Source organism: Notolepis coatsorum, assembly GCF_963971535.1.
Source record: "Notolepis coatsorum genome assembly, chromosome: 3".
NCBI classification, from domain to species: Eukaryota; Metazoa; Chordata; class Actinopteri; order Aulopiformes; family Paralepididae; genus Notolepis; species Notolepis coatsorum.
This window is the reverse complement of record NC_140167.1, coordinates 31,430,881-31,454,677: the sequence shown is the minus strand read 5'-3', so window position 1 is coordinate 31,454,677 and position 23,797 is coordinate 31,430,881. Positions and strand designations below refer to the sequence as shown.

The 23,797-nt window shown below is 42.3% G+C and overlaps 1 protein-coding gene across 2 annotated transcripts in view; it reads right to left on the bottom strand.

The window, feature by feature from the left end:
* Positions 1 to 10,661: 10,661 nt before the first annotated feature.
* Positions 10,662 to 23,797, bottom strand: part of LOC311224789 (uncharacterized protein) — a 46,221-nt gene continuing 33,085 nt past the window's right edge. For both annotated transcript variants that reach the window (XM_084309911.1, XM_084309910.1), the window contains 4 exons: positions 13,392 to 13,475; positions 12,878 to 13,059; positions 11,156 to 11,230; positions 10,662 to 10,829 (listed from right to left, as the gene is read on the bottom strand). In XM_084309911.1, the coding sequence (XP_084166037.1) occupies positions 10,668 to 10,829; positions 11,156 to 11,230; positions 12,878 to 13,059; positions 13,392 to 13,434 (462 nt within the window). In that variant the 5' untranslated portion in view covers positions 13,435 to 13,475 and the 3' untranslated portion in view covers positions 10,662 to 10,667. The remainder of the gene's footprint in view (positions 10,830 to 11,155; positions 11,231 to 12,877; positions 13,060 to 13,391; positions 13,476 to 23,797) is intronic.

The window sequence follows — 23,797 nt, the reverse complement described above, 5'->3', positions numbered from 1 at the left end:
AACTGATGGGCTTACTAGAGGAATATGGGTCACTTTCAGCTTATAAATTAAATATTCAAGAGGACTCAAGTTTACATTTAATTATGAGCCTCCCAATCATATTAGAGGGAAATTTAAACTGAAATGGGATGCAGACTCATTCAATTACCTAGGAGTTAATCTGCCAAGAGATATCTCGAAATGATTTGATCTCAATTATGGCCCTTTGAATGTGATTTCAATTCTTTATTAGGAATAACCCCTTGAGATGTAGCATCTCGTTTTCGAGGGGCTCCTAGACACAATACAATGTATGCAAAAGAAAAAACATTAGACAACGAAACAGAATCTACAACAACAAAATCAACCAAGCAATAACAAATATACAAAACAGTAAACCAACAGACGAGATGACATGATACAAAGAACAAACTAAACAAAACAGCAAAACACAAGTCAAGCAAAGATAGGAATGGATCATTAATTCAGAAAGATCAGTCATGAATGTCATAAAAGTCATGATAGTATGCAGTATATTTAGAGTGACTGTTAAATCAAACTGTTAAATCCGGAGAATGTAAAACTAAAGTCAGATGTATTAACTCAATGGATGCCACTCAGTTGAGCATTGTTTGTATTTACCATGCGAAGCTCTAAAAGATAGGAATAAGTGGCGTGTTTGCAGGGCTATAACTATATTTTATATTATAGCTATGGATACAATACTATGGCCCATTTCACATCGACTATCTATCGTTCAATATGTGTTAAAGAAATACTTTTTTCATCCATACATTCCCGTTTTATACCGTGGTGAATATGAGTATAGTTTTAGAGTAATCCTGTCTAATCCCAGAAAACGACGCTATGCAGCAATGTGTGCATTTCACTAAAAACTTTGCCATTTCTCGCCTGTACACGCTACTATTTCGAAATCAAATATATATTATCGGTATTATGTTTCATCATGAATGCATGAAAGGGTTGGGGGGGGGGGGGCGGTTTTTGATGCTTCGATCGTCACCAACGGCATACAGAAGCATATACAGTAGAATATCTATCCTAACAACCGCTTCATAACATTTTCTGATGACACTGCCATTTTAGCTCTAATTAAGAATGACAATGACCTAGCTGACTATTATTCTGAAATCCAGAGGTTTGTAAACTGGTGCGACAATAACTGTCTGGTTTTAAATGTTAAGAAGACTGAGGAGATGGTGTTTGACCCCAGAGGTGTTGGGGACCACAGGCCTGTGGTCATCCACACACAGTCCATCTTGCAGGTCTCTTCATATAAATATCTTGGGATTTTTGTCGATAACACACTAACCTTTCTACCAATCTGTATTAGAGAGTCTCATCAGATACGGTATTACAGGGCGGGTGGGTAGCGCAGCGGACGAAGTGTCTGTCTACCACCACAGAGACAGTGGAATCGAATCCAGCTATGGTGCTTCCGGGTTGGCCGACCGTCCATACTAACACAATTGGCAGTGTTAGCGGGTGGGAAACCCGGCGAGGGTGGGTCCTGGTCGTTGTAAACAGCGACTCCTACAGTTCGGTTCGGGGCGCCTGCACAGCAAGGGAAGGATCTAGGAGAGGTAGTGTGACCTTCCACACGTTACACTCTCCCAGTGAGAGTCCGCGCTGCCAGGTGAAAAGAAGCGGTGGGCTGGCTACACATGTGTCGGAGGAAGCATGTGATAGTCTCCGCCCTCCTGGACCAACGGTAGGGGGTAGAGCATGGACCGCGGAACCGGTAGGGCCAGTAGGGCCGTGGCCCTACCAACTTTTGGGGTGTAAAAAACCCTTTTTCTTTTTTTTCTTTTTTTTTTGCTCTGCGCAGTTTTGGCGCCCTCTATATCTGCAACCATTATTTTTACATAAAAAAAATTCTAACATAAGGGAAAATGAGCCAAAAATCTAAAACGGTCGGTCGGTCTGAGCCTCAGCTTTAGGTGTTCACAGTCTTTCTTTCTTCTTAATTTTCTTTGAAAGCAAATTTGCACATTCTTTTATTGTTTGTTATTGTTATTATTATTATTGTGTGTTAGCTAAGTTGTTTATTTGTTTTAATTCTTTAGTGTGCACTTTACATTTATTCTTAGCTCTTGTTTTTGCTTGTAAAAAATAAAGGTGCAGTACTTTACTGTATAACTGTTAACCCTTTCACTGCCACACGACGGAGTGTTAACCCTTTATTATCACACAACCGACTGTCGTGAAAGGGTTAACCTTCTGTGTATTGTCGCAGTGAAAAGGGTTAACCAGTTGGTAGCGCGGCGATGGGGGGGGGGGGGGGGCGCAGTGGTGAACCTCGCCTAGGGCGCCAAATGTGCTAGGTCCGCCCCTGGGTGTATCAAACTCAAACATTATGTAAACATTAATAACATTAATAATAATAATAATAACATTAATTAACATTAACAGTCAAATGTATATCAGCAAATACATTTACATCCGCGCAGTGTGCAGTGTGAGTGAAAGGACTCGGTTCTGGTTTAAGCAAAACCAACGAGAATGCATTTTCAGTGCTTGGATTTCAAAATTGGAAAAACGCTGTACATGCCTTTAAAAACACGAGAGTAGCAAATTCCACAGAGAGGCCATGGACTACCACCAGGTACACGTTTCCTACCAACGCCCTACCAACGTTTGGAGTGTACATTTTTTTTTTTTTTTTTTATTATTAATTAATTGGCCATACCTATTCCAAATGCGTTCCGCGGTCCATGGGGTAGAGTGCGCAACGACCAGGAAGGGGATTGGGAATTGGCATAACAACTAACATTGGGATGGGAGAAAAACGGAAAAAGAAGGGGGAAAAAGATAATAATAAAAAATAAAAAAAGATACGGTATTACAGCTTGGTTTGGTAACCTGTCTGTACAATTAAAGTCCAAACTGGTCCATCTGATGCAGACTGCATGGAAGATCATAGGGGTGAAAGGTCACCCATCCCTGCAGTCTATTTTTGAACAGGCTACTCTAAGGCAAGCCAATAGAATAGTATGAGCTACTGCCCTCTGGGAGGAGGTTTAGAGTTCCACGCTCTAGACTAAATAGGTTTAAAAACTCCTTTATTCCGATCTCAGTTAAACTTTTAAATAGTGCCAGATAAAGGGCAACTATCGAATAACTGATATTTGGTTGTTATATTATCGATATTCGATAACCGATATTCAGGTTTTTTGGGTATACTATTATATTATACTAGTATATTTGGGTATACTATTCTAATGTGGTGTTGCCAGACATCCTGCTGTGCAGGTACTTTACTGTATATTTTATATTGTGTATCTCATCTGTTTGGAGTCAGTTGTGTTGTGTCATGTCTGTATGTATGTGTCTGTGGCTGTATTGTGGGTGTAAGCCCAAGACAAATTTCCCAGCTGATGGGACAATAAAGTGACTCTTGACTTGATACGTTGTGGAGTAACGTTACACACATGTTGTGATCGAGGTGAAGTCATGGTCGGATCACAGCAGGATTGATATCATATAGCCCTTACCTTCACTAGGATGTACCCCAAAAAGAATATTCCAATTATCTGATCGCGAGTCCCAGTATTGGTGTCGATCGTGTCGCCAACATAATCCGCCACACATCATGCATCGGGAGCATTTCACGCTTCTCAATCTGATCGGGACAACCGCTCCACTTGCCCGACAAAGAAAAGTCAGACCAGAGACTTTTGATCGACGCACAGGCCAAGATATAATGTTTCAAAGGGTGCTCAATACTGCCACCTGGGTGGATGCGGCCGGTATTGCACTTTGGCATTCTCAGGATGATTCCCCATGTTAACCCAGAGTCTGTGTGCCTGTAATGAATGGAAATATCGAATAAAAGAAATAACGATGAAAACCTGACTATACTCGGGTCTGGCGCTGAACGTTTGGCGAGTTAACCCGACTTTACTCGGGTCTGGCGCTGATTGAGTTAAGGTGGAGCCTCATCTCCTTCTTGAGTTTGAGCTCCAGGGTGGACTCAATTAAGATGAACATCCTATCGAGACTGTTATATTTCGTTTAGACCCTCCCAGTCAAGTAAGAAGGCTATCACAAGAAAACGGTTAAAGCCAGAGGTATCCACAGTGGATGAATGGATAGATGTAATTCATGACATATACATAATAGAAAAGATGTCATTTTCTATTAGAATTCAGTTGGAACAATTATATCGGATCTGGACGAAATGGACGGGTTATGTGAAACATACGGTCAGATTTTGAGGGAAAAAATATTAATTTCACAAAAAAAAGATAAGTAAACCGATGGGGGGAGATATAAAAAGGCAATAAAAAAAACCCAAGGGGTACATACTGTACATACAGATATCAAAATATAAACACGATGAGCAGCAATGTACGTTACTCAGGTGTGATTATGTACATGATACTGAATGTGCAGGTAATTATAGACTTAGAAAGTGATGTAAACACAGCCACAAGAATAAAAACTAGCACAGTATATAGAGTATGAACAGGCATGGATGATTAAAATGTGCGGGTGTCAATACAGAACAAAACTATAGTATGTGCAGTTTGCCAGAATATAATTTACAGCTTCCTACTGCAAATAATGATAATGTACAGTTAAAAAAGGGGGTGTGCAAATGTATGTAGATTACAGTGTATGCACAGGTGGCAGATAGTAGTAATATATAGAGCTGGAGATACCGTAGTGTTATAGAAATACATAATAGGAGCAAATTAGTCTGTGATATAACTTGGAGATCAGCTGTTACCGTTTGCAACTCATAATGGAGTTGTAATGGAGCAACAATTGAGAGTCCATTTTCTCAATTGCTTTTATGCAGCTTGACACATGCCTCCTCTATTTGAACGACCACATCAAACAAGAGGTGGACGCGGGCAAATACTGCGGCATGGTCATGCTGGACCTACAAAAGGCCTTCGACACTGTCAATCACTCCATTCTAATGGACAAGCTAAAAGCAATTGGTTTTGATAGCTTATCAGTGAGCTGGATGCAATCCTACCTGGAGGGGAGAGAACAGATGGTAGAGGTAAACGGTACTCTATCCCCCCCCCCCTCACAGTGAGCTGTGGTGTTCCACAAGGAAGCATACTAGGACCGCTACTCTTCCTAATTTATGCAAATGACATGTCGTCAGCCTGTGACTGCAACTTGTTCCTGTTTGCGGACGACTCAGCCCTGCTGGTCTCTGACAAGAACAAGTTGCAGGTTGAAAAAACCCTCAGCTCGGAACTAGGCAAAATCTGCATATGGCTCGCTGATAACAAACTATCATTACACATGGGCAAAACAGAGTCCATTCTCTTGGGTTCAAATAACAAACTCAGCAAGACCGACGGCTTCTCAGTTACAGTGGGTGACAATATTGTCACAAGGAAAGACGAAATTACCTACCTGGGTTCCATCCTAGAGGCAAATCTTTCCTGTGACAAAATGGCATCCAATGTAATAAAAAAAGTCAACCAACGAACTAGATTCTTGTACCGGATCTCCTCTCTGGTAAACAAGAATACCCTGAAGACTCTGGCAGGAGCACTCATTCAAGGGTACTATGACTATGCATGCACCTCATGGTACCAAAGCACCTCAAAGGCGCTTAAAACAAAATTACAAACATCACAAAATAAACTGGTCAGACTACTACTTGACCTGAACCCCAGAACCCACCTCACCCCTGCCCACTTTGACAACCTAGGATGGCTTAGAGTAGACGACAGAGTACAGCAACTTGCAATGGGCCTGGTCTACAAGATACACTATACGACCGGGGTGCCCATGTACATGTCAAAATACTTCCCAAAGGTCAGTGAATACCACGATCACAACACCAGAGGGAGCTCAACAAATCATGTTAAACCCAGATTCGGCTCAAACAAGGGACTAAACACGTTTAGCAATTATGCCACATCAATGTGGAACGCCCTACCCAAAGCTGTAAAGGAATGTGAATCCCTGCCCACTTTCAAAACCACTCTCAAAGAACACCTAAGGGAGACTGCAATTCGAAACTGGCCCCTGTAAATGTCCTAACCCAACCCCCTCCAATGTACAGTAAATTACCAAGTATGGTTTTGTCAAGATCCCAATGTACAGTTTTGCTTGTACAGTTGTACAGTGTTCCCCAAAAACACAGAAAAGGATCACCAAGTTACTCTGGATAAAAAAATGCTTTACAGACAACATTGAGACAAAGCTTCCTGACACATCTCCATCCAAACTCTTGGAAGAACTCATTGAAATCTCATCTGATACCACCTGGAGAGCTAGTTTCAGAGTGTGGTGCTGAGTACCAAGTATCTCATGATGCAGCAGTTAAGGTGTTGATACCATTCAACACCACATATCTGTGTGAAGCTGGCTTTTCATCCATGACAGCTCTGAAAACAAAATATCGGGCCAAGTTGAGCACATGCGCGTTGCCTTGTCAAAGATCTCCCCGCGTATTGACCGTATTATTAGCCAGCAGCAGCAGACCTCGCATTGAGCTAGAAATGTCCACTGAGTGAACGAGTGCTTATTTTCTGTATTTATTTATATTTTTTGAGAAATGGTAACTTGGTTATCCTTTTCGGTATTTAAAAAAAAAACATGATTTTCTGTTTTTGAGAAATGGTCAAACTTATCCAAATATGCTATTTTTATGGAGAACAGTGCAGCTGCAACAGATAGCACTTTAGTGATCCTTTTCTGTATTTAAAAAAAAATACATGATTTTCAGCTTGAGAAATGGTCACACTTATCCAAATATGCTATTTTTATGGGAAAGTGTGCAGCTGCAACAGATAGCACTTTAGTGATAATTTTCTGTAATTTTATTTAAAGAAATATGCTATTTGATTTACTACTACAAGCAGTGTAATGTCAACAGTACTAAGCCATTTACAGCCTGAAACACCTGTTAATAATGCATTATATAGCCTGCATATACACACAAATGTGTTTCCCAGTTTCTTAAATAAACATTATTTTGAAAGCAAGCACTTTTGTCATCATTGTAGCAAAAAAGACAGGACCGGAAAAGTCTTTATCGTATGTAGGGGTGCCCTGGAATATTTTATTGAACACAGGGATGCCTTGGCAGCAGAAAGGTTGAGAACCCCGTATGTCATATATGTCCTGATGAATTGAAAATGGGGGACCCTGATGTAAACAAGACAAAAGTCTTTCTCTGGTCTGCATCCCCTTAACAATTGTGTGTATTGAGCTGTACTGTATTGTACCCATTCTGCAATCTGTTAATACAGTTTTCAATCAATCAATCAATCTGTCGACATCTGTATCCAGGTTCATGTAGCAATGGGAGTGAGATCTCAGTGTCTTAACCCCGGGACTGTGGATCCATATATGGTCCCCTGTTCAAATCCCCTTGGTTATATAATCAACACATTAAATAATATGCAATCATTCACTGTCCAATTTATTTTATTATTATTATCATTACTGTAAATTTACCAATACACTTCTCTCTTTCTCTCTCTCTCTTTCTAACACATGCACAAACACACTAGCCTCTCACTCTCTCTCTACACATTACCTTCAACACACATTGATTGATTGATTGATTGATTGATTGATTGATTGATTGATTGATTGATTGAAAACCTTATTAACAGATTGCAGAATGGGTACAATAGTACAGTATGGCTCAATACAAAACAACTGCTAAGAGGATGCAGACCAGAAAAAGACTTTCATCTGGTTTACATCGGGGTCCCCCATTTTCAATTAATCAGGACATTTATGACATACAAGGCATACAGATATACAGAACTGTGTAGTAAAAAGAGATCATAAAAAATATATACAGCCTTCTCATAGTCATTATCCAGATATGTTTGTACATAACATCTATAACTCCAGATATCTCTGTACATCATATAATTCATATTATGTACATCACTGCTCTGGTTGTTTTGTATACTCTCCTGTATAAATATTTTGTTAGCTCACCATTCTACACAGATCTGGGCTAGGGCCATTGTATACATCGGTTGAAAGCTAAGATGGCTGCCGTTCCATTGACACTCTACTTGGCCTATTACGTGCTTCCAATTTTGGGTTATAAGACCAAACAGCCAACGAGCGTCAGTTTAGAAAAAGTTACCACCTCTGGTTTCGCCTCCCGGTGACCGGACCAATCACCGCTGGCGGTGAAAATGATTGACAGTTTTTGTAGCCAATGAAATTCTGGAAACAACGACATCTCACGTGAGAGATATTTCCCAGGATATATATGTTTTTTCCAGACTCATTCGACATCTGCTGCGAGTGCCAATGCATTGGTGCCAATGGCCATTTTGAATAAACATACCTATACCATTAGAAAATGTTTATCAACTTTGGACCTGTACTTGATAAGACTTCAGGCTATGGCCCCATTGTGTTTTCCAGCTCATACCTCTCAGCTTGAATCTGTAAGAGGCATCTGTTTGGAAAGTAAATAAAAATAAAAATATTTATTTCAGTGTGTTCACTGAACTATATTACAGTAGCACAGTAAGTGATTCTTACTGTTGTGGAAGACAATTCTGAATGTTTCCTTTCAAACGAGGCCAGACTCATGCATGTGCTATAAATGGTTCAAGACTTATACCTTTTGTCTATCTGCAGCCACAAGTTAAATATTCTAGTAATTCAAAAGGATCGTACTGTTCACACTGTGGTATCATTTAGCCATTCGATTCGGTGTGGTTTATTCACAACTCAGGTGTGTCAAGAGAGAGAGGAGAGAGAGTGTCAGGGTGTGTTGCTGCCCCTTTTATACCCATACAGTGACATCACAATCATGCAACAATACACTGCGCAACATCGCTTCCCATTGGACACAGTGGTAGTCACAGCTACTCACATAAACAAAATGGTACACAGTAGTACATGAAATCATACAATATACATATCTTTATATATCATATCTGAACACGTTTTATGAAACATTTGCAAGACTGTTTTAATCAAAGACTCAAATTTGTCCGCCTCCGTGAATAATATCTTCCATTCTTAAACCTCTGGACATGGTCTATCATTCTGCCCTCAGATTTATTACTGGTGATAACTATGACACTCACCACTGTGTCCTCTATGATAAGGTGGGTTGGTCCTCTCTGACAGAGAGGTGTAATAATCACTGGTATTTGTTTATCTATAAGGCCATTATCGGAAAGCTACCACCTTATATTGTTAACAATGCTAGATTGGAATTCTGGACCCTATCTAACCCGCTCAAATTACTGTCTTATGCTTCAGGTCCCTCCTACATAGTCTGAACATGGAAAGTCAGCCTTTTGTTTTAGTGCGCCAACATCCTGCTGACCTATGGTCAGTTTAAGGCAGTGATCTCTGTTTTTATTTGTGTTTATTGATTCCTATTTTATCATTGTGTATTTGTTTTATTTTCACAATTTATGCACATTTGTCTTACCTTTATATTATATTATTATATATCTGTTTTTATTATTTATTGTGATGAACTGTAAGCTTGACACAGTGAAACATTTGTGTAAATAAAGGTTTGAATGAAAGAATTGTTTTCCTGTACAGAAATAGATCCAGCTTTCCTCTGATTAGCACAAAAGGGCCGACAGTGGCTCAGGAGGTAGAGCAGTCATCTGGTAGTTGGAAGGTTCCCGGTTCGATTCCCACTCCTCCCGGGCAGCGTGTGGAAGTGTCCTTGAGCAAGACACTTAACCCCTAATTGCTCCCGATGTGTAGGTTGGCGCCTTGCATGGTTGCCTCTGCCCTCGGTGTGTGAGTGAATGTGAGGAACAAAAATTGTAAAGCGCTATATAAATGCACCATTTATCACTCATCTCTTAGATGTATTACTGTACCAGTGACAGATATGATACTTCCCATTGTATCCTGTATGATAGGGTGGGTTGGCCTTCTCTTGCAGAATGGCGCAAAACAAACACTGGTATTTGTTTATTTTTTAAAGCCCTTATTGCTAAGCAACCTCTTTATATCTCTTCATTGTTAGAAAGGAATATGGGAACCTATTCGGCTGTCTGGATGGTTCATAGGGTCCCTCAAGTATCTTCTGATCTAATGTCTGAGATGCTCACACTGCTCTGGATGCTATAGCTAATATCCTAGTTAGGTTAAGGTCTCAAACTGGATAAGGTGTTTATATGCATCTTATGTTCCTGGATACATAATAATATAGTTAAACTGCCCTCTTACCAGTTTCCATAGAAACAGTATTTGTCTTGGGACCCCAACAGAATAAAGGTCCATGAGCCATCCCACTTAAGAAGCAATAGGCATGAGGTCATCGTTGCTTTTTATCAATGATTTATTAGGCAAAAGCAGTACAGGCAGAGCAAGAGCGATAAAGTATGAAAATTATCATTTCACAACCTTTTTATTAAACTACTTAAGAAAAGGGAACAGTTTAAACAGGTACTATATGCATGTGTTGACTTCAATTGCCAGCCCAGTTCTGGTAGATTTTGGTTGTGGTTTTTTTTGTTCTACCTGCGACTTTAGCAGGTAGCCAACCTGTCTTTAACTAGTCTTTCTTCTATTCTAAAAAAAACAATTTTGGCTGCAAAGAAAGGGGAGCAGAATTCTTGACCGTTATGGGACCTGGACATCAGATAGCGGGACATTGACCCAAAACAGGTTGAGAACCACTGTCCTATCAGAACACTGGTACAACACCTACAGAATAGGGCAAGTGGATATCAGCACCAGCGGATATTACGGCATATCTTCCATGGCCCCTCGTTGTGACGTAACCCGTAATACAGTCCGTGATGGTTGTGTCTCACCAGAATCCAGCAGACTGGCTTCATCCAGAAAGACGAATGACTGCATACTTGATCCAGAGCACGGTTGACATCGTACTGCAAAAGATGAATAGATAATTAGATAATAGGAGACAAATCAGGTTGCGGTAAAAAATATCAATAGCAAATTGTTATTTATTTCAGTGTTAATCGCATATTGAATTTTATTGTACCATTGTTTTGTAAAAGTGATAGTAAGAGCAGTACTGACCCTGCAATGAAAAATACCTTTATACTTATTTTTTTTGACGGACCCATAGGGCTGGCCTACAATAGTCCCTGACTGAAACATGCTTATGTGAGTATCGTAGGCCGGATTTGGCTTAACTAGGCTTTGCCTAGTCGCTTTTTTAATCACATTTCAGCTGTGAATTCATACTTACTTCTCCATGATGACCATGCAGCATCCTATGAATCGTGGTCATCGTCCAAATGCACACTTTACAAAAGAGCTTGCCCTGGAAAATGACAAGATGAAAGAGAGAGAAACAGTCACCACACAGAAATACAACAATACAACTCCCAGCCATGATGCACAAATACCACACACTACACCAGCCATGATGGATAAATACCACACACTAGACCAGCCATGATGCATAAATACCACACACTACACCAGCCCTGATGGACAAATACCACACACTACACCAGCAGTCCATCAAGTTAGTCCAAGTTATGTCAATTGCTTTGCAACAATGGCCGGTCTTAATGATCGGTCTGTTTGTCTGTAGATAGCCCCTGTGTTTAATGATCGGTCTGTTTGTCTGTAGATAGCCTCTGTGTTTAATGATCGGTCTGTTTGTCTGTAGATAGCCCCTGTGTTTAATGATCGGTCTGTTTGTCTGTAGATAGCCCCTGTGTTTAATGATCGGTCTGTTTGTCTGTAGATAGCCCCTGTGTCAAGTGATCGTCGGTATATAATTATTATTATAATTTTTTTTTGCATTTGTCGACTACCAGTCGACTATCTGCAATTTTCGGCCAATCAAAGTCGACTATACAAATCCTTAGTCGGGGACAGGCCTAGTCTGTAAATAACCCCTGTGTTTAAAGATCTGTCTGTCTGTAGATAGCCTCTGTTTATGATGAATTGAAAATGGGGGACCCTGATGTAAACAAGTCGAAAGTCTTTCTCTGGTCTGCATCCCCTTAACAATTGTATACTGAGCTGTACTATACTGTACCCATTCTGCAATCTGTTAATAAAGTTTTCAATCAATCAATCAATCAATCAATCAATCAATCAATCAGTGTTTAAAGATCGGTCTGTCTGTCTGTCTGTCTGTAGATAGCCTCTGTGTTTAATGATCGGTCTGTCTGACCAACCTGCATGTCTTTTTTGCTCACCCAGTGTATAGGTATATATGTTCGTTCTGGCTGATCAGTTTGGGGTCCGTATTTCAGTTGAGTTGCATAGCAAATATCAGACATTTATCACGCTGTACCAAAGATCATTGGCTGAAGTTAATATTGTGTGAAAAGTATAGACCATTCCATCAAAAACGGAATTACTCTGGATTTGCTACGGAATTATAAAAAATATAGAGCAATACAAATACAAGAACCCTCACACACACACACACACACACACACACACACACACACACACACACACACACACACACACACACACACACACACACACACACACACACACACACACACACACACACACACACACACACACACACACACACACACACACACACACACACACACACACACACACACACACACACACACACACACACACACACACACACACACACACACACACACACACACACACAATGGAAAAGGCTGGGTGAGCAAAAAGTCCAGCCTTGACCGCAGGGGCTAGTCTGTAGACCAAATACAAATGTGGTTGATTTTAATCTGGCATCTGTCATTCTCGCTCTCAACCTTCTCATCTCGTTATTCTGTGTGTCTACAAATAAAGAAATGCCATAATAATAATAATAATAATAATAATAATAATAATAATAATAATAATAATAATAATAATAATAATAATAATAATAATAATAATAATAATAATAATGATCTTGAAAAAAGACTAGCAGGCCTTTTCAGCATCATAGAAAATTTAAATAGGTGCTCACCTTGACAGAAGTGCCACTTTGCACCATGGTATTCTCCATGTCGGCTGCAACATCACCAGTTTGCACCATGGTATTCTCCATGTCGGTCGCAACATCACCAGTTTCCATCATGGTATTCTCCATGTCGGCCGCAAAATCTTGATCATCATCCTCTAGTTGGCCGGTCAGTTGTTCAGCAACAGCTTCAAACAAAGACAAACAAACAGAAAATGGTATCACTGGCTGCTGTATAATGGTGGTTCTGTGTTGCTAATTGGGTAGAGCATCACACAGCTGAGAAATCAGCTCCTACTGTGCAGTAGGAACGTTTGTCTGAAGAACATTTTAATTAAAAATAACATTTCATGTTATTAGTGTGAACAGTAGTAATGTGCAGAATATAAAGTGGGGGACACAAACATTTTAAATGTTCCACTGTGTTAGAACTATTTATTGATTTTGAAAGTAAATTTCCCCCCCACAAATGATCTGTGTATGCCCAGATTTGCATGATTAATACAGTGAGTTCACCTACCTGCAGAGAGCAGCAGCAATGCGATGGTGATGATGGTCTTCATCTTTTCCGGGTCAAGGCTCAAAATCAGCCTCTCTCTACAAGCTGTTTTAAAGGAACACACCACCAAAAGATAAAACTAAATTATTATTATTATTATTATGGCCATAATCCCACATACAGTATTTCCCAACACAACCAACTGTCTTGCACAAATTCATGTGGTTTGAAAGTTAGGCTATTGAGTTATAGTTGTGGAGTGTGTGATGTCATTATGATGTCACATATTCGTATTATTCATTAAAAAAATAAAATTATAATAATAATAATTGCATCCTGGAAGAGAGACGATGAGATTATGGGCATAATATGGATATAACAAATGTGCTTTGGGGTTGGAGCACAATGTGGAGATAGAAGTTGAATGAGGTGACAATCATGATAAAAGAGACCTTCTAAGAAGGAGACACACACATACCTGTAATACATAGGCTGATCAATCATTATTGCTTATTCAAAGACAGATGATTGGTTAAAATGACACAGATTTGACTTAATCCTGATAACAAGGGACACATGTACAACTGTTGGGACTTCTATGAACTTAAGCTCCAGGATCTTAAAGCCTTTACTGTAAAGCCCTTCTGAGCTGATCGGTTTTTAATGTGTGTCCACTGCATGCAACTGCTGCTATTCTTGGCCAAGTCGCTCTTGGAAAAGAGACTTTAATCTCAACAGGTCTGACCTGGTTAAATAAATGTTAATGAGATGAAAATGAAAGAAGATCATCTGACACTCTATACATCTCTATGAACAGGGCAGATCCCAAACTACTTTCCCAAAGTAATTGTTGTAATCAATATGATATGATTAATGTAAATTCTGTCAGAGTGCACAAACAATAAATTGTAAAAATGGTAAACGGTGCATTTATATAGCGCTTTTATCCAAAGCACTTTACAATTTTGTTCCTCGCATTCACCCATTCACTCACACATTCACACACCGATGGCGGAGGCAACCATGCAAGGTGCCAATCTGCTCATCTGGAGCAATTAGGGGTTAAGTGATGGAAAATAAATTATCTTTCATGAATTGAAAGGAATACATACAAATAATAGAAAAGAAAATACTTTTAAAAGTTGATCAAGTTGATCCAATCAATTTAAATGATTGGAGAGCAATGTAAGATAAGATAACATAAGATATTCCTTTATTGATCCCCTTGGAGAAATTCAGGAAAATGTGACACTTAAGATATTTGCTTTGTGTTAATAGCTTTACATTAGTTTGCACAAGCTGCTTCAAATAACTTAAAGGAGCCTTGACCCTACAGTTACATGTGTCCTGCCAAAACCTTGTATCTCCAATCCAAAAAGTCAACTTTTCTGACATTTTGGAAATAGTATAAAATGTCCTTTTGTATTTAACAGTTTAGCATACATTTTCAGTGGTTTGGCTTAGTTCCGCAGTCATATAACATTTTCTATACGCCTGGTTTAATATTACTTGTCAATAACAACACTACAATAATGCAACATTGAAGATTCTTACCAGCCTCTGTTGTCTTGAACTCGAATGGACTCAGACTTCACCGGTTGGTTAGACTGAAATGTTGCCAGGACTCTGGTTTATATAAGAGGTGGTTGTCTACCCTAAATGTGCAGCATCATGGCAATTCTCTTGTGGAACTGTTACTTCCCTTTAGCACAAGCAGAAAAAAGGTCATCATTTGCATGCAGCGTAATTTTTCGTGTCCACTTTCACAAAGACGACTGAGGGTGATGATTTATATTGTCTTTGAACCCTCAGGGACTTCATAAAATAACACTCAATAGGGCAACTGTCCCATACTGTGTTTGAGTATTCTGACAGAGTTCACTGAACACCTAAATCCTCATTAACCCGTTGAAATATATTGAGGGGCATTGATCTCTGCTGACGTTTCTACAACGAGATACAAACACTGTTGGTCTTTATTACTTGAGTTTGTGTTAAACTAGCACAAGTTCACAAGCGCAAAGAAACTATTTTCTGCTATAGCTTACTAACGTTAGCTAGCATGCTAATTTGATGAATGAATTGGCCAGGACTCTGGTTTATAATAAGAGGCGGTTGTCTACCCTAAATGTGCAGCATCATGGCAATTATCTTGTGGAACCGTTACTTCACTTCAGCACAAGCAGAAAAAAGGTGTTACAAGTCATCATTTGCACGCAGCAGTATTTTTCGTGTCCACTTTTACAATGGATGTCAATGGAGAAATGGGACAGGACATAGAAACTGTAGACGACTGAGGGTGATGATTTATATTGTCTTTGAACCCTCAAGGACTGGATAAAATAACACTCAAGAGGGCAACTATCCCATAGCCTACTGTGTTTGAGTATTCTGACGGAGAGTTCACTGCACACCTAAATTCTCATTAAGTCCCATTCAAATATATTGAGGGGCATTGATCTCTGCTTTGTTAGCAGGAAAGACTAAATCATTCATTTCATTCAATCATTTCATAAATGATCACTTAAGAGATCACTTAAGAGTCCATTCTCTTCGGTTCAAATAACAAACTCAGCAAGACCGACGGCTTCTCAGTTACAGTGGGTGACAATATTGTCACAAGGAAAGATGAAATTACCTACCTGGGTTCCATCCTAGAGGCTAATCTTTCCTGTGACAAAATGGCATCCAATGTAATAAAAAAAGTCAACCAACGAACTCGATTCTTGTACCGGATCTCCTCTCTGGTAAACAAGAATACCCTGAAGACTCTGGCAGGAGCACTCATTCAAGGGTACTTGCACCTCATGGTACCAAAGCACCTAAAAATGACAAACATCTAAAAAAAACTGGTCAGACTACTGCTTGACCTTACTCCTAGAACCCACCTCACCCCTGCCCACTTTGACAACCTAGGATGGCTTAGAGTAGACAACAGAGTACAGCAACTTGCAATGGGCCTGGTCTACAAGTTACACTACACGACCAAGGTACCCATGTACATGTCAAAATACTTCCCAAAGGTCAGTGAATACCACGATCACAACACCAGAGGGAGCTCCACAAATCATGTTAAACCCAGATTCGGCTCAAACAAGGGACTAAACACGTTTAGCAATTATGCCACATCAATGTGGAACGCCCTACCCAAAGCTGTAAGGAATGTGAATCACTACCCACTTTCAAAACCACTCTCAAAGAACACCTACTGCAATTCGAAACTGGCCCCTGTAAATGTCCTAACCCAACCCCCTCCAATGTACAGTAAATTACCAAGTATGGTTTTGTCAAGATCCCAATGTACAGTTTTGCTTGTACAGTTGTACAGTGTTCCCCACCCACCCCTCCCTTGAGGATGACATGCGTGTTGCCTTGTCAAAGATCTCCCTGCGTATTGACCGTATTATTAGCCAGCAGCAGCAGACCTCGCATTGAGCTAGTAATATACAGTAATACTTCATCTGACAACTTTAAAAGATGCATTGTGTTAAGAATTTTGATCATTTGAAATCAGGACCCTATTGAATCGAACCATGTAAATTACATTGGAACAAGCACATCAGATCAGTCTTTGCTGACCTACTCTGAGAACAACTCCATAAGCTTCAGGGGTCCCAAGCCCTAGCCGTGTGGCCTAGCCTGAAAGCCTTGCCCAGAGGAGAAGGCCTCTGACCAAGACGATGAACTTTAGGAACCAGAGCCAAACGGGCCAATCACATGGACATGACTGAACTGTATCATACATTGCTCATGTTGGCACCTTGGTTACCTTAACAAAAGGTTTTTCTAAAGGTTTATCTAAGTTAACGTTAGAACTGAATGGCTAGCAACCCCTGTTTGTTCCTAAATAAATTATGATTTGTTGTCTGCTAATAGTCATATTTGTATATTAGTGAATTGGTGTGTTTGTTGTATTAAGTGAATTAGAATTAGCTAATATGTGAGGTTTTGTCCGCTGCTCACCAACTTTCTCTGTCTTCTTTAAGCCTACTGTTAGGAATTCCCTACTCACTCTCTCTAGCCCCCACCCTCTCGTTCTTTACTCTCAGTGGCCACACCTGTTCGATTATCAATTACCTCTCGCACCTGTGGTGGCAGGCTAATTAGTTCCCCTGTGGGCTTTAAATACCAGGGCGCTTCCCCTCGTTTCGCCTTGGGGTCGTGTTGTATTCATGCTGAGTCATATTCTCTAACATCTAGACTCTTTCGGGAGATCCTCTGGTCTACCAATGCTGTATATGGATTTCTCCAGCCTTGAGATGTTTTGCTCCAGCCTTCGTCTGCTGTCGCCGTAGCCTGTGGAGGAGACTGTTCTGCGCTCCCTGTACTTCCACGGGAGGCACCCCAGCGCTCCACTGCAGACCCCAGCGCAGCTGTTCGTCCTGACGCACATCTAGACCAACGCGCATCTCCCGGACCCTCGGGCTTGGCACGCTCTCCAGTCACCAGCGCGCAACGCGCATCTGCAAGGGCTTGGCACGCTCTCCAGTCACCAACGCGCATCTTCAAGGGCTTGGCACGCTCTCCAGTCTCCAGCGCGCAACGCGCATCTTCCAAGGATCCTCGGGCTTGGCACGCTCTCCAGTCACCAGCGCGCAACGCGCATCTGCAAGGGCTTGGCACGCTCTCCAGTCACCAGCGCGCAACGCGCATCTTCAAGGGCTTGGCACGCTCTCCAGTCTCCAGCGCGCAACGCGCATCTTCCAAGGATCCTCGTGCTTGGCACGCTCTCCAGTCTCCAGCGCGCAACGCGCATCTTCCAAGGATCCTCGTGCTTGGCACGCTCTCCAGTCACCAGCGCGCAACGCGCATCTGCAAGGGCTTGGCACGCTCTCCAGTCACCAGCGCGCAACGCGCATCTTCAAGGGCTTGGCACGCTCTCCAGTCTCCAGCGCGCAACGCGCATCTTCCAAGGATCCTCGTGCTTGGCACACTCCTCCTCGCAGACGCACCCCGAGGCGTCTCTCGGTTCCGACGTGCACACCAAGGTGTGGCGCGCCACTCTGTTCCTCGGCTCCGACAGCGGCTACCCGGTGGACGACACCCTCGCCACCGCCGCTGTTCCAGCACCCTGTTCCTCGGCTCCGACAGCGGCTACCCGGTGGACGACACCCTCGCCACCGCCGCTGTTCCAGCACTCTGTTCCTCGGCTCCGACAGCGGCTACCCGGTTGACGACACCCTCGCCACCGCCGCTGTTCCAGCACTCTGTTCCTCGGCTCGGACAGCCAGCTACCCGGTGGCGACACCCTCGCCGCCGCTGCTGTTCCTGCACCATTACGCATACGCCTGGGTGAGTTTTGATTGTGATGTCACTCACCCAGCGTAATGCCTCTTGCCCCCGTCCCGCTGCGTTTCCTGTACCATTACGCATACGCCTGGGTGAGTTTTGATTGTGATGTCACTCACCCAGCGTAATGCCTCTTGCCCTCGTCCCGCTGCGTTTCCTGTACCATTACGCATACGCCTGGGTGAGTTTTGATTGTGATGTCACTCACCCAGCGTAATGCCTCTTGCCCTCGTCCCGCTGCTGTTCCTGTACCATTACGCATACGCCTGGGTGAGTTTTGATTGTGATGTCACTCACCCAGCGTAATGCCTCTTGCCCTCGTCCCGCTGCTGTTCCTGTACCATTACGCATACGCTTGGGTGAGTTTTGATTGTTAAGTCACTCACCCAGCGTAATGCCTCCTTTTTTGTTCTCACTTAGTTAGTAGTTTGGACATTTCATCTCCCACTCTGTTTTTGTTCTCACTTAGATAGTATTTTGGACATTACATCTCCCCCTGTGTGTTTGTCACACGAAGATATTATTACTTTGTTACTTTGTTTATTTGGACTGTTCTGCATCTGCTCTGTTTGTTCCCTTTTGAATATTAACCCTCTCCTCTGTTCTGCAGAGCGGCCCAGATGTTTTCCCACCAGTCCCCAGTTCCTCCCTGTCCCCAGCCCGCCTCCGCGGGCCTCAGTCCCCTCTGTCCCTAGTTCTCCCCTTTCTAGTTCCACCTAGTTCCTGGTCCCAAGTTCTCCCCTTCTAGTTCCACCTAGTTCCTTGTCCCTAGTTCTCCTAGTCCCCAGTTCTCCTGTTCCCTAGCTCTCCTTGTCCGACATCTCCTAGTCTCTAGTTCCTCTGTTCCTTTAACCTTCCCCTAGCGTTTCCTTTAATGTTTCCCCTAGCGTTCATTAACCTTCCCTTAGTGTTCCCTTTTCCTGCCCGCCTCTTAAAGGCACCTAGTTTTTCCCCTTTTGTTATATTCCTGTATTTGTGTTCTCCCTTAAAGGGACAGTGCCCTTTTTTCCCTGTCTCTCAATAAATATCTGTTTCTTGGCAAACCATCATACCTGTCTTGTGTTGTGCGATTGGGGTCGGTTACAAACCATAACATAATAAACCTGTGTTTTAAAAGGAAATCTAACTCATTCTTCTTGCATTATGGTGTGACATTATTGTTTACTTTATATGGTAAACGTCACAATCTCTGATTTGATTAATAGCAATGAAGAGCATGCACTCCTTATTAATAACTCATTAATTAAATCTGTTGTATGCTGGCACCTCATGTATTGATTTTATGGATTATTGATATGCACAGCATATTTGCTTGGATGGGGGTCAAATAATGACTCAAAGCAGTATGTCTTCATATGAAGTATGAAGTCAGTATATCACTTCAGTTGCTACTCTTAATAAAGCATATCATGCTTACTTAAAATGTTTTGGACTGGTGATAACCTCTGCATGCTGCAGTGAAGTTAGTGTGCTGTGTCATGAAGTCTCTAAACGTGTTGCTGAGGCACCTTCCAGCCAAGGCTATACCACATTGCTGATCATATGACACCCTCAACAACAACTTCACAAGAGCTGACAAACTGCCTCACGGGTTTGTCACAGCAACTGGGGGTTAGTCACTCAAGAGCAGGAGTGTAAAGTACTTGAGTAATTGTACTTCGTTACAATACTTGTACTATTTTGGGGTGATTTATACTTTACTTGAGTATTATTAGGTTTGTATACTTGTACTTTTACTCAATTACATTTCAGAGAAAAAAAACATACTTTTTACTCCTTACATTTAAAATGCAGACCTACAAAGTACAAATCTCGCAGGTCCAACAATTTTAATTAGTATATTTGTTTCTCTGGCCGAACTAACGTTAACGTTATTAATCCTGCGGCCGCACTTTAAAAACAGCCAATCAAATCCCCATCAATGGAAAATTAACCCACCCATACCCATGCTGATTGGTCCTTGTGCAAGAAAGTGGGGATATTTGATTAAACACCTGCTATCAGAAGAATAGACAGTCAGAGTGACAAGCTACAGAAGTTGGCCACAAACGATAGTACGAGTGATGAAGAGGGCAGAGTGTATGCTTGGTTTCATTCCAGCCTTGCCTAAACACCAGCTGATGATTTCACTAATTGGCTCACCTCTTCAACTAACTCACCTGGTGCAATGTGTAGTTCTGTATCACTCTAGCTCCCGCTCTGCGTCTCTATGCATATATCTCGCTTCAGCATATATACACTGAATACATTTCAAAATGTACCTTTAAATGCCAGCATTCATCTGGCCACACCCCCATCCGCTTACCTATATAAGCAGGGGTGGTGCCACACACTCATCTCCTTCTCAAATTTCATCACAAGCAACGTGTTGCTATATGCCCACTTGACGTAGAGAAAAATATTGGCTGGAAAAGCAATGTTTACGGGGAAAGGAAGAACAAGGAGATACGTTGACATCATATCTTTATTTCCTCTCTCACTATTTTCGAGAAAATACGGCGATATTGTCTTCGTACTGGAGTGTCTGGAAGATGGTGATCATTCTAAAAATCCTCCACCGGTTTTCGTATTGGGAGCACGCCGCTGCATGCCTCTCAACTGCAGTTCCTTGCTGTGTTGGTTGGGGTGAAACCTTTCAGGACACAGCTGAACTGTAGGACGCGCCGCTGTTGTGAGAAGCGGTGGGTTTCAGGTTGGGTGAGTACTGTTTGCTTGCGGCTCCACTTGTCTGTTAGTGCTATGGGGGCTAACTGACAATGTTTACGAACACCGGCCCCAGTTTAAGGTTTTTTGGTTCAGCCTCTTGGGCAGCAGCGGAAGACCTTGATCTGAAGCCCATTATAGTTTGACTAGTGGGCCACGACCATTAACACTGGTGATCCCTGTGTTTTCTGGACGAGTGGATATCTCTCTGTCACCGTGTTAAGGCCCCATCTTTCATAGCCAAATGAGAGTATTCCCTCACGAGGAGATATGGGCATAGATGTTCTTTAGCGGAAGATCTGTGTTCAAAGTCAGCTACACATGCCAGTTGGGTATTGTGCTGGCTCCGTCGGGTGTTGATAAAATCACCGTTGTAAAACTGTGTTAACATCTTGTTTCTCTTTTCTCTTAAAAAGTGAGGAGGGTTTCAGAACGGCGGCCTGTCTGGGTGAGTGTTATATCATTGTGTACAAGTTCAGGTGATAGCTGCTTAGCTTACGGTTAGCCAGTCAGCTGTTAGCTGCGGCGTTAGCCTGCTGTGATCACTGCGTGGCCTACTAGGTTGGGCCTACTGTTAGCCAGTCAGCTGTTAGCTGCGGCGCTAGCCTGCTGTGATCACTAGGAAACGTTAGCTTGCTGCTATCGGCCAAGGCCCAGCGCGGGGTGGTTCCGGCTCCTCGCGCGCCGCCGCGAGCTCCCCTCTGGTCGCGTGCGCCGTTCGCTCGGCGTCTCGCGGGCAGGGGCAGTAGCGACCGACGGTTGGAGCGGCCGTTAGCTTAATGCTACTCTGTTGAACGTGCTTTGATTATAACATGTTTTAAACACTCTTGACTACGACGTCATCTTTGACAGAGGATGTTCGTCGAACCTGCCCTGGGCCAGGACGGCAAAGCCTGCGTCAACAAAGGGGACCGTAGCGACGGGTTGGAGCGGCGACGCTGCCCAGATCGAACAACACAGGACGGCTGTGTTTTCTACGGTGTCTTGAGACTGCACTTCGTTTCCCAGTAAAAAAAAAAAGGAAAATTACCAAAATTGGAGATAAGTGGTTTTCATCTGACAGCGACGATATGTAACCACTTCTGCAGGCTAACACTCAACCCAGTTGTGGACTCAATGCCACGTTTCCTAAACGTAACATGAACACACACAACCCCCTCAGACAATAAAAAAGGTAAAAGTTCACTCTTACTACTGCAAGAAGAACGCCGTCTTTTATGACGAGAGAAGACATAATTCCTCGACCAAGTGCTAGCCACAGGCCTTGCTAAGCTCATACATAATAGCGACCAAAAAACTATTTTCAGAGAAAATTGCCCCACTCCCTAAGCAAGAACACAACCCCAACAGTAGTTGAGGGTTTACATCGTATCCCCAAATATATAGTGAATAAACACACGTTTTGTAACAAAAACAGTCCCTCACCAGGAGGGGCCCTTTATTTAATAACAAAAGAATATTTTGGGGGGGGGGCAAACGGGAGTCACTAGCGCCGCCTGCCGCGTGCAGAGACCCGTTTGCCCCCATGGGGAGCCGGCCCGGAGGGACGGTGCTGAGGAGCCTCCTGGTCACGTCGATCCCTACCGTTCCCTCCGGCCGTGGGACGACTGGCTGCAGCGGTCGTGGCACTCCCTCCACTCCTGGCCTTCTTAGCGGAAGGCCCAGCAGCGGCGGCGGTGGCGGTTGTAATATCTTGGATATTAACAGACAACGGAACAGTTGGTTGGTAAACAAGACTCTTTATTACTACCTCAGGTGGTTCCTCAATCCCCACAAACCCTGCCTCTCGCGCCACTCCCACTTACTGTAACTGTCGTAAACATGTCGTAACGTATACTCCTCTTGTAGTCAGTTAACAATACTATGACATCTCCCTTTTTCCTTTTAACAATATCAACACATATCAATAACTTAGATATCTTTCTTTAACAATATCAACACATATCAATAACTTTGATATCTTCTCTTTAACAGTATCAATACATATCAATAACCATGACATCTCCCTTTTTTTTTCTTTTTTTTTTATATCAACACCCTTCAAAAAAAATATTATTGAACTCTCCCCTCACAGGTCAAGTCTCTGGACAGGTTTAACAGGTCTACGCCGTGATAGTGAAGCGCTGGTGGAGGGTAGCGTTGTAATCGTCTAGAGACCCTCCGACGGTGAAGATATTATCTCTTTGCTTTTTCGAAAATTTGCGAGAGAGAAAAAACAAAGATACAATGTCAACGTAGCTCCTCTCCAACAAACTACTTTGGCACTAAACTTAAAGTGGTGTGTTACAGACACTTTTGTGGTGAAAGTAGGGAAGGAGCTGATTGTGTGGCCACGACCCCACTTATATAGGAGCGGATGTGGGTGTGGCCAGGCAGAGGTAAATAGGTGTGTTCATGTGGAGAAAGTTATTCATTATTAGAGTGGATAAAGGGAT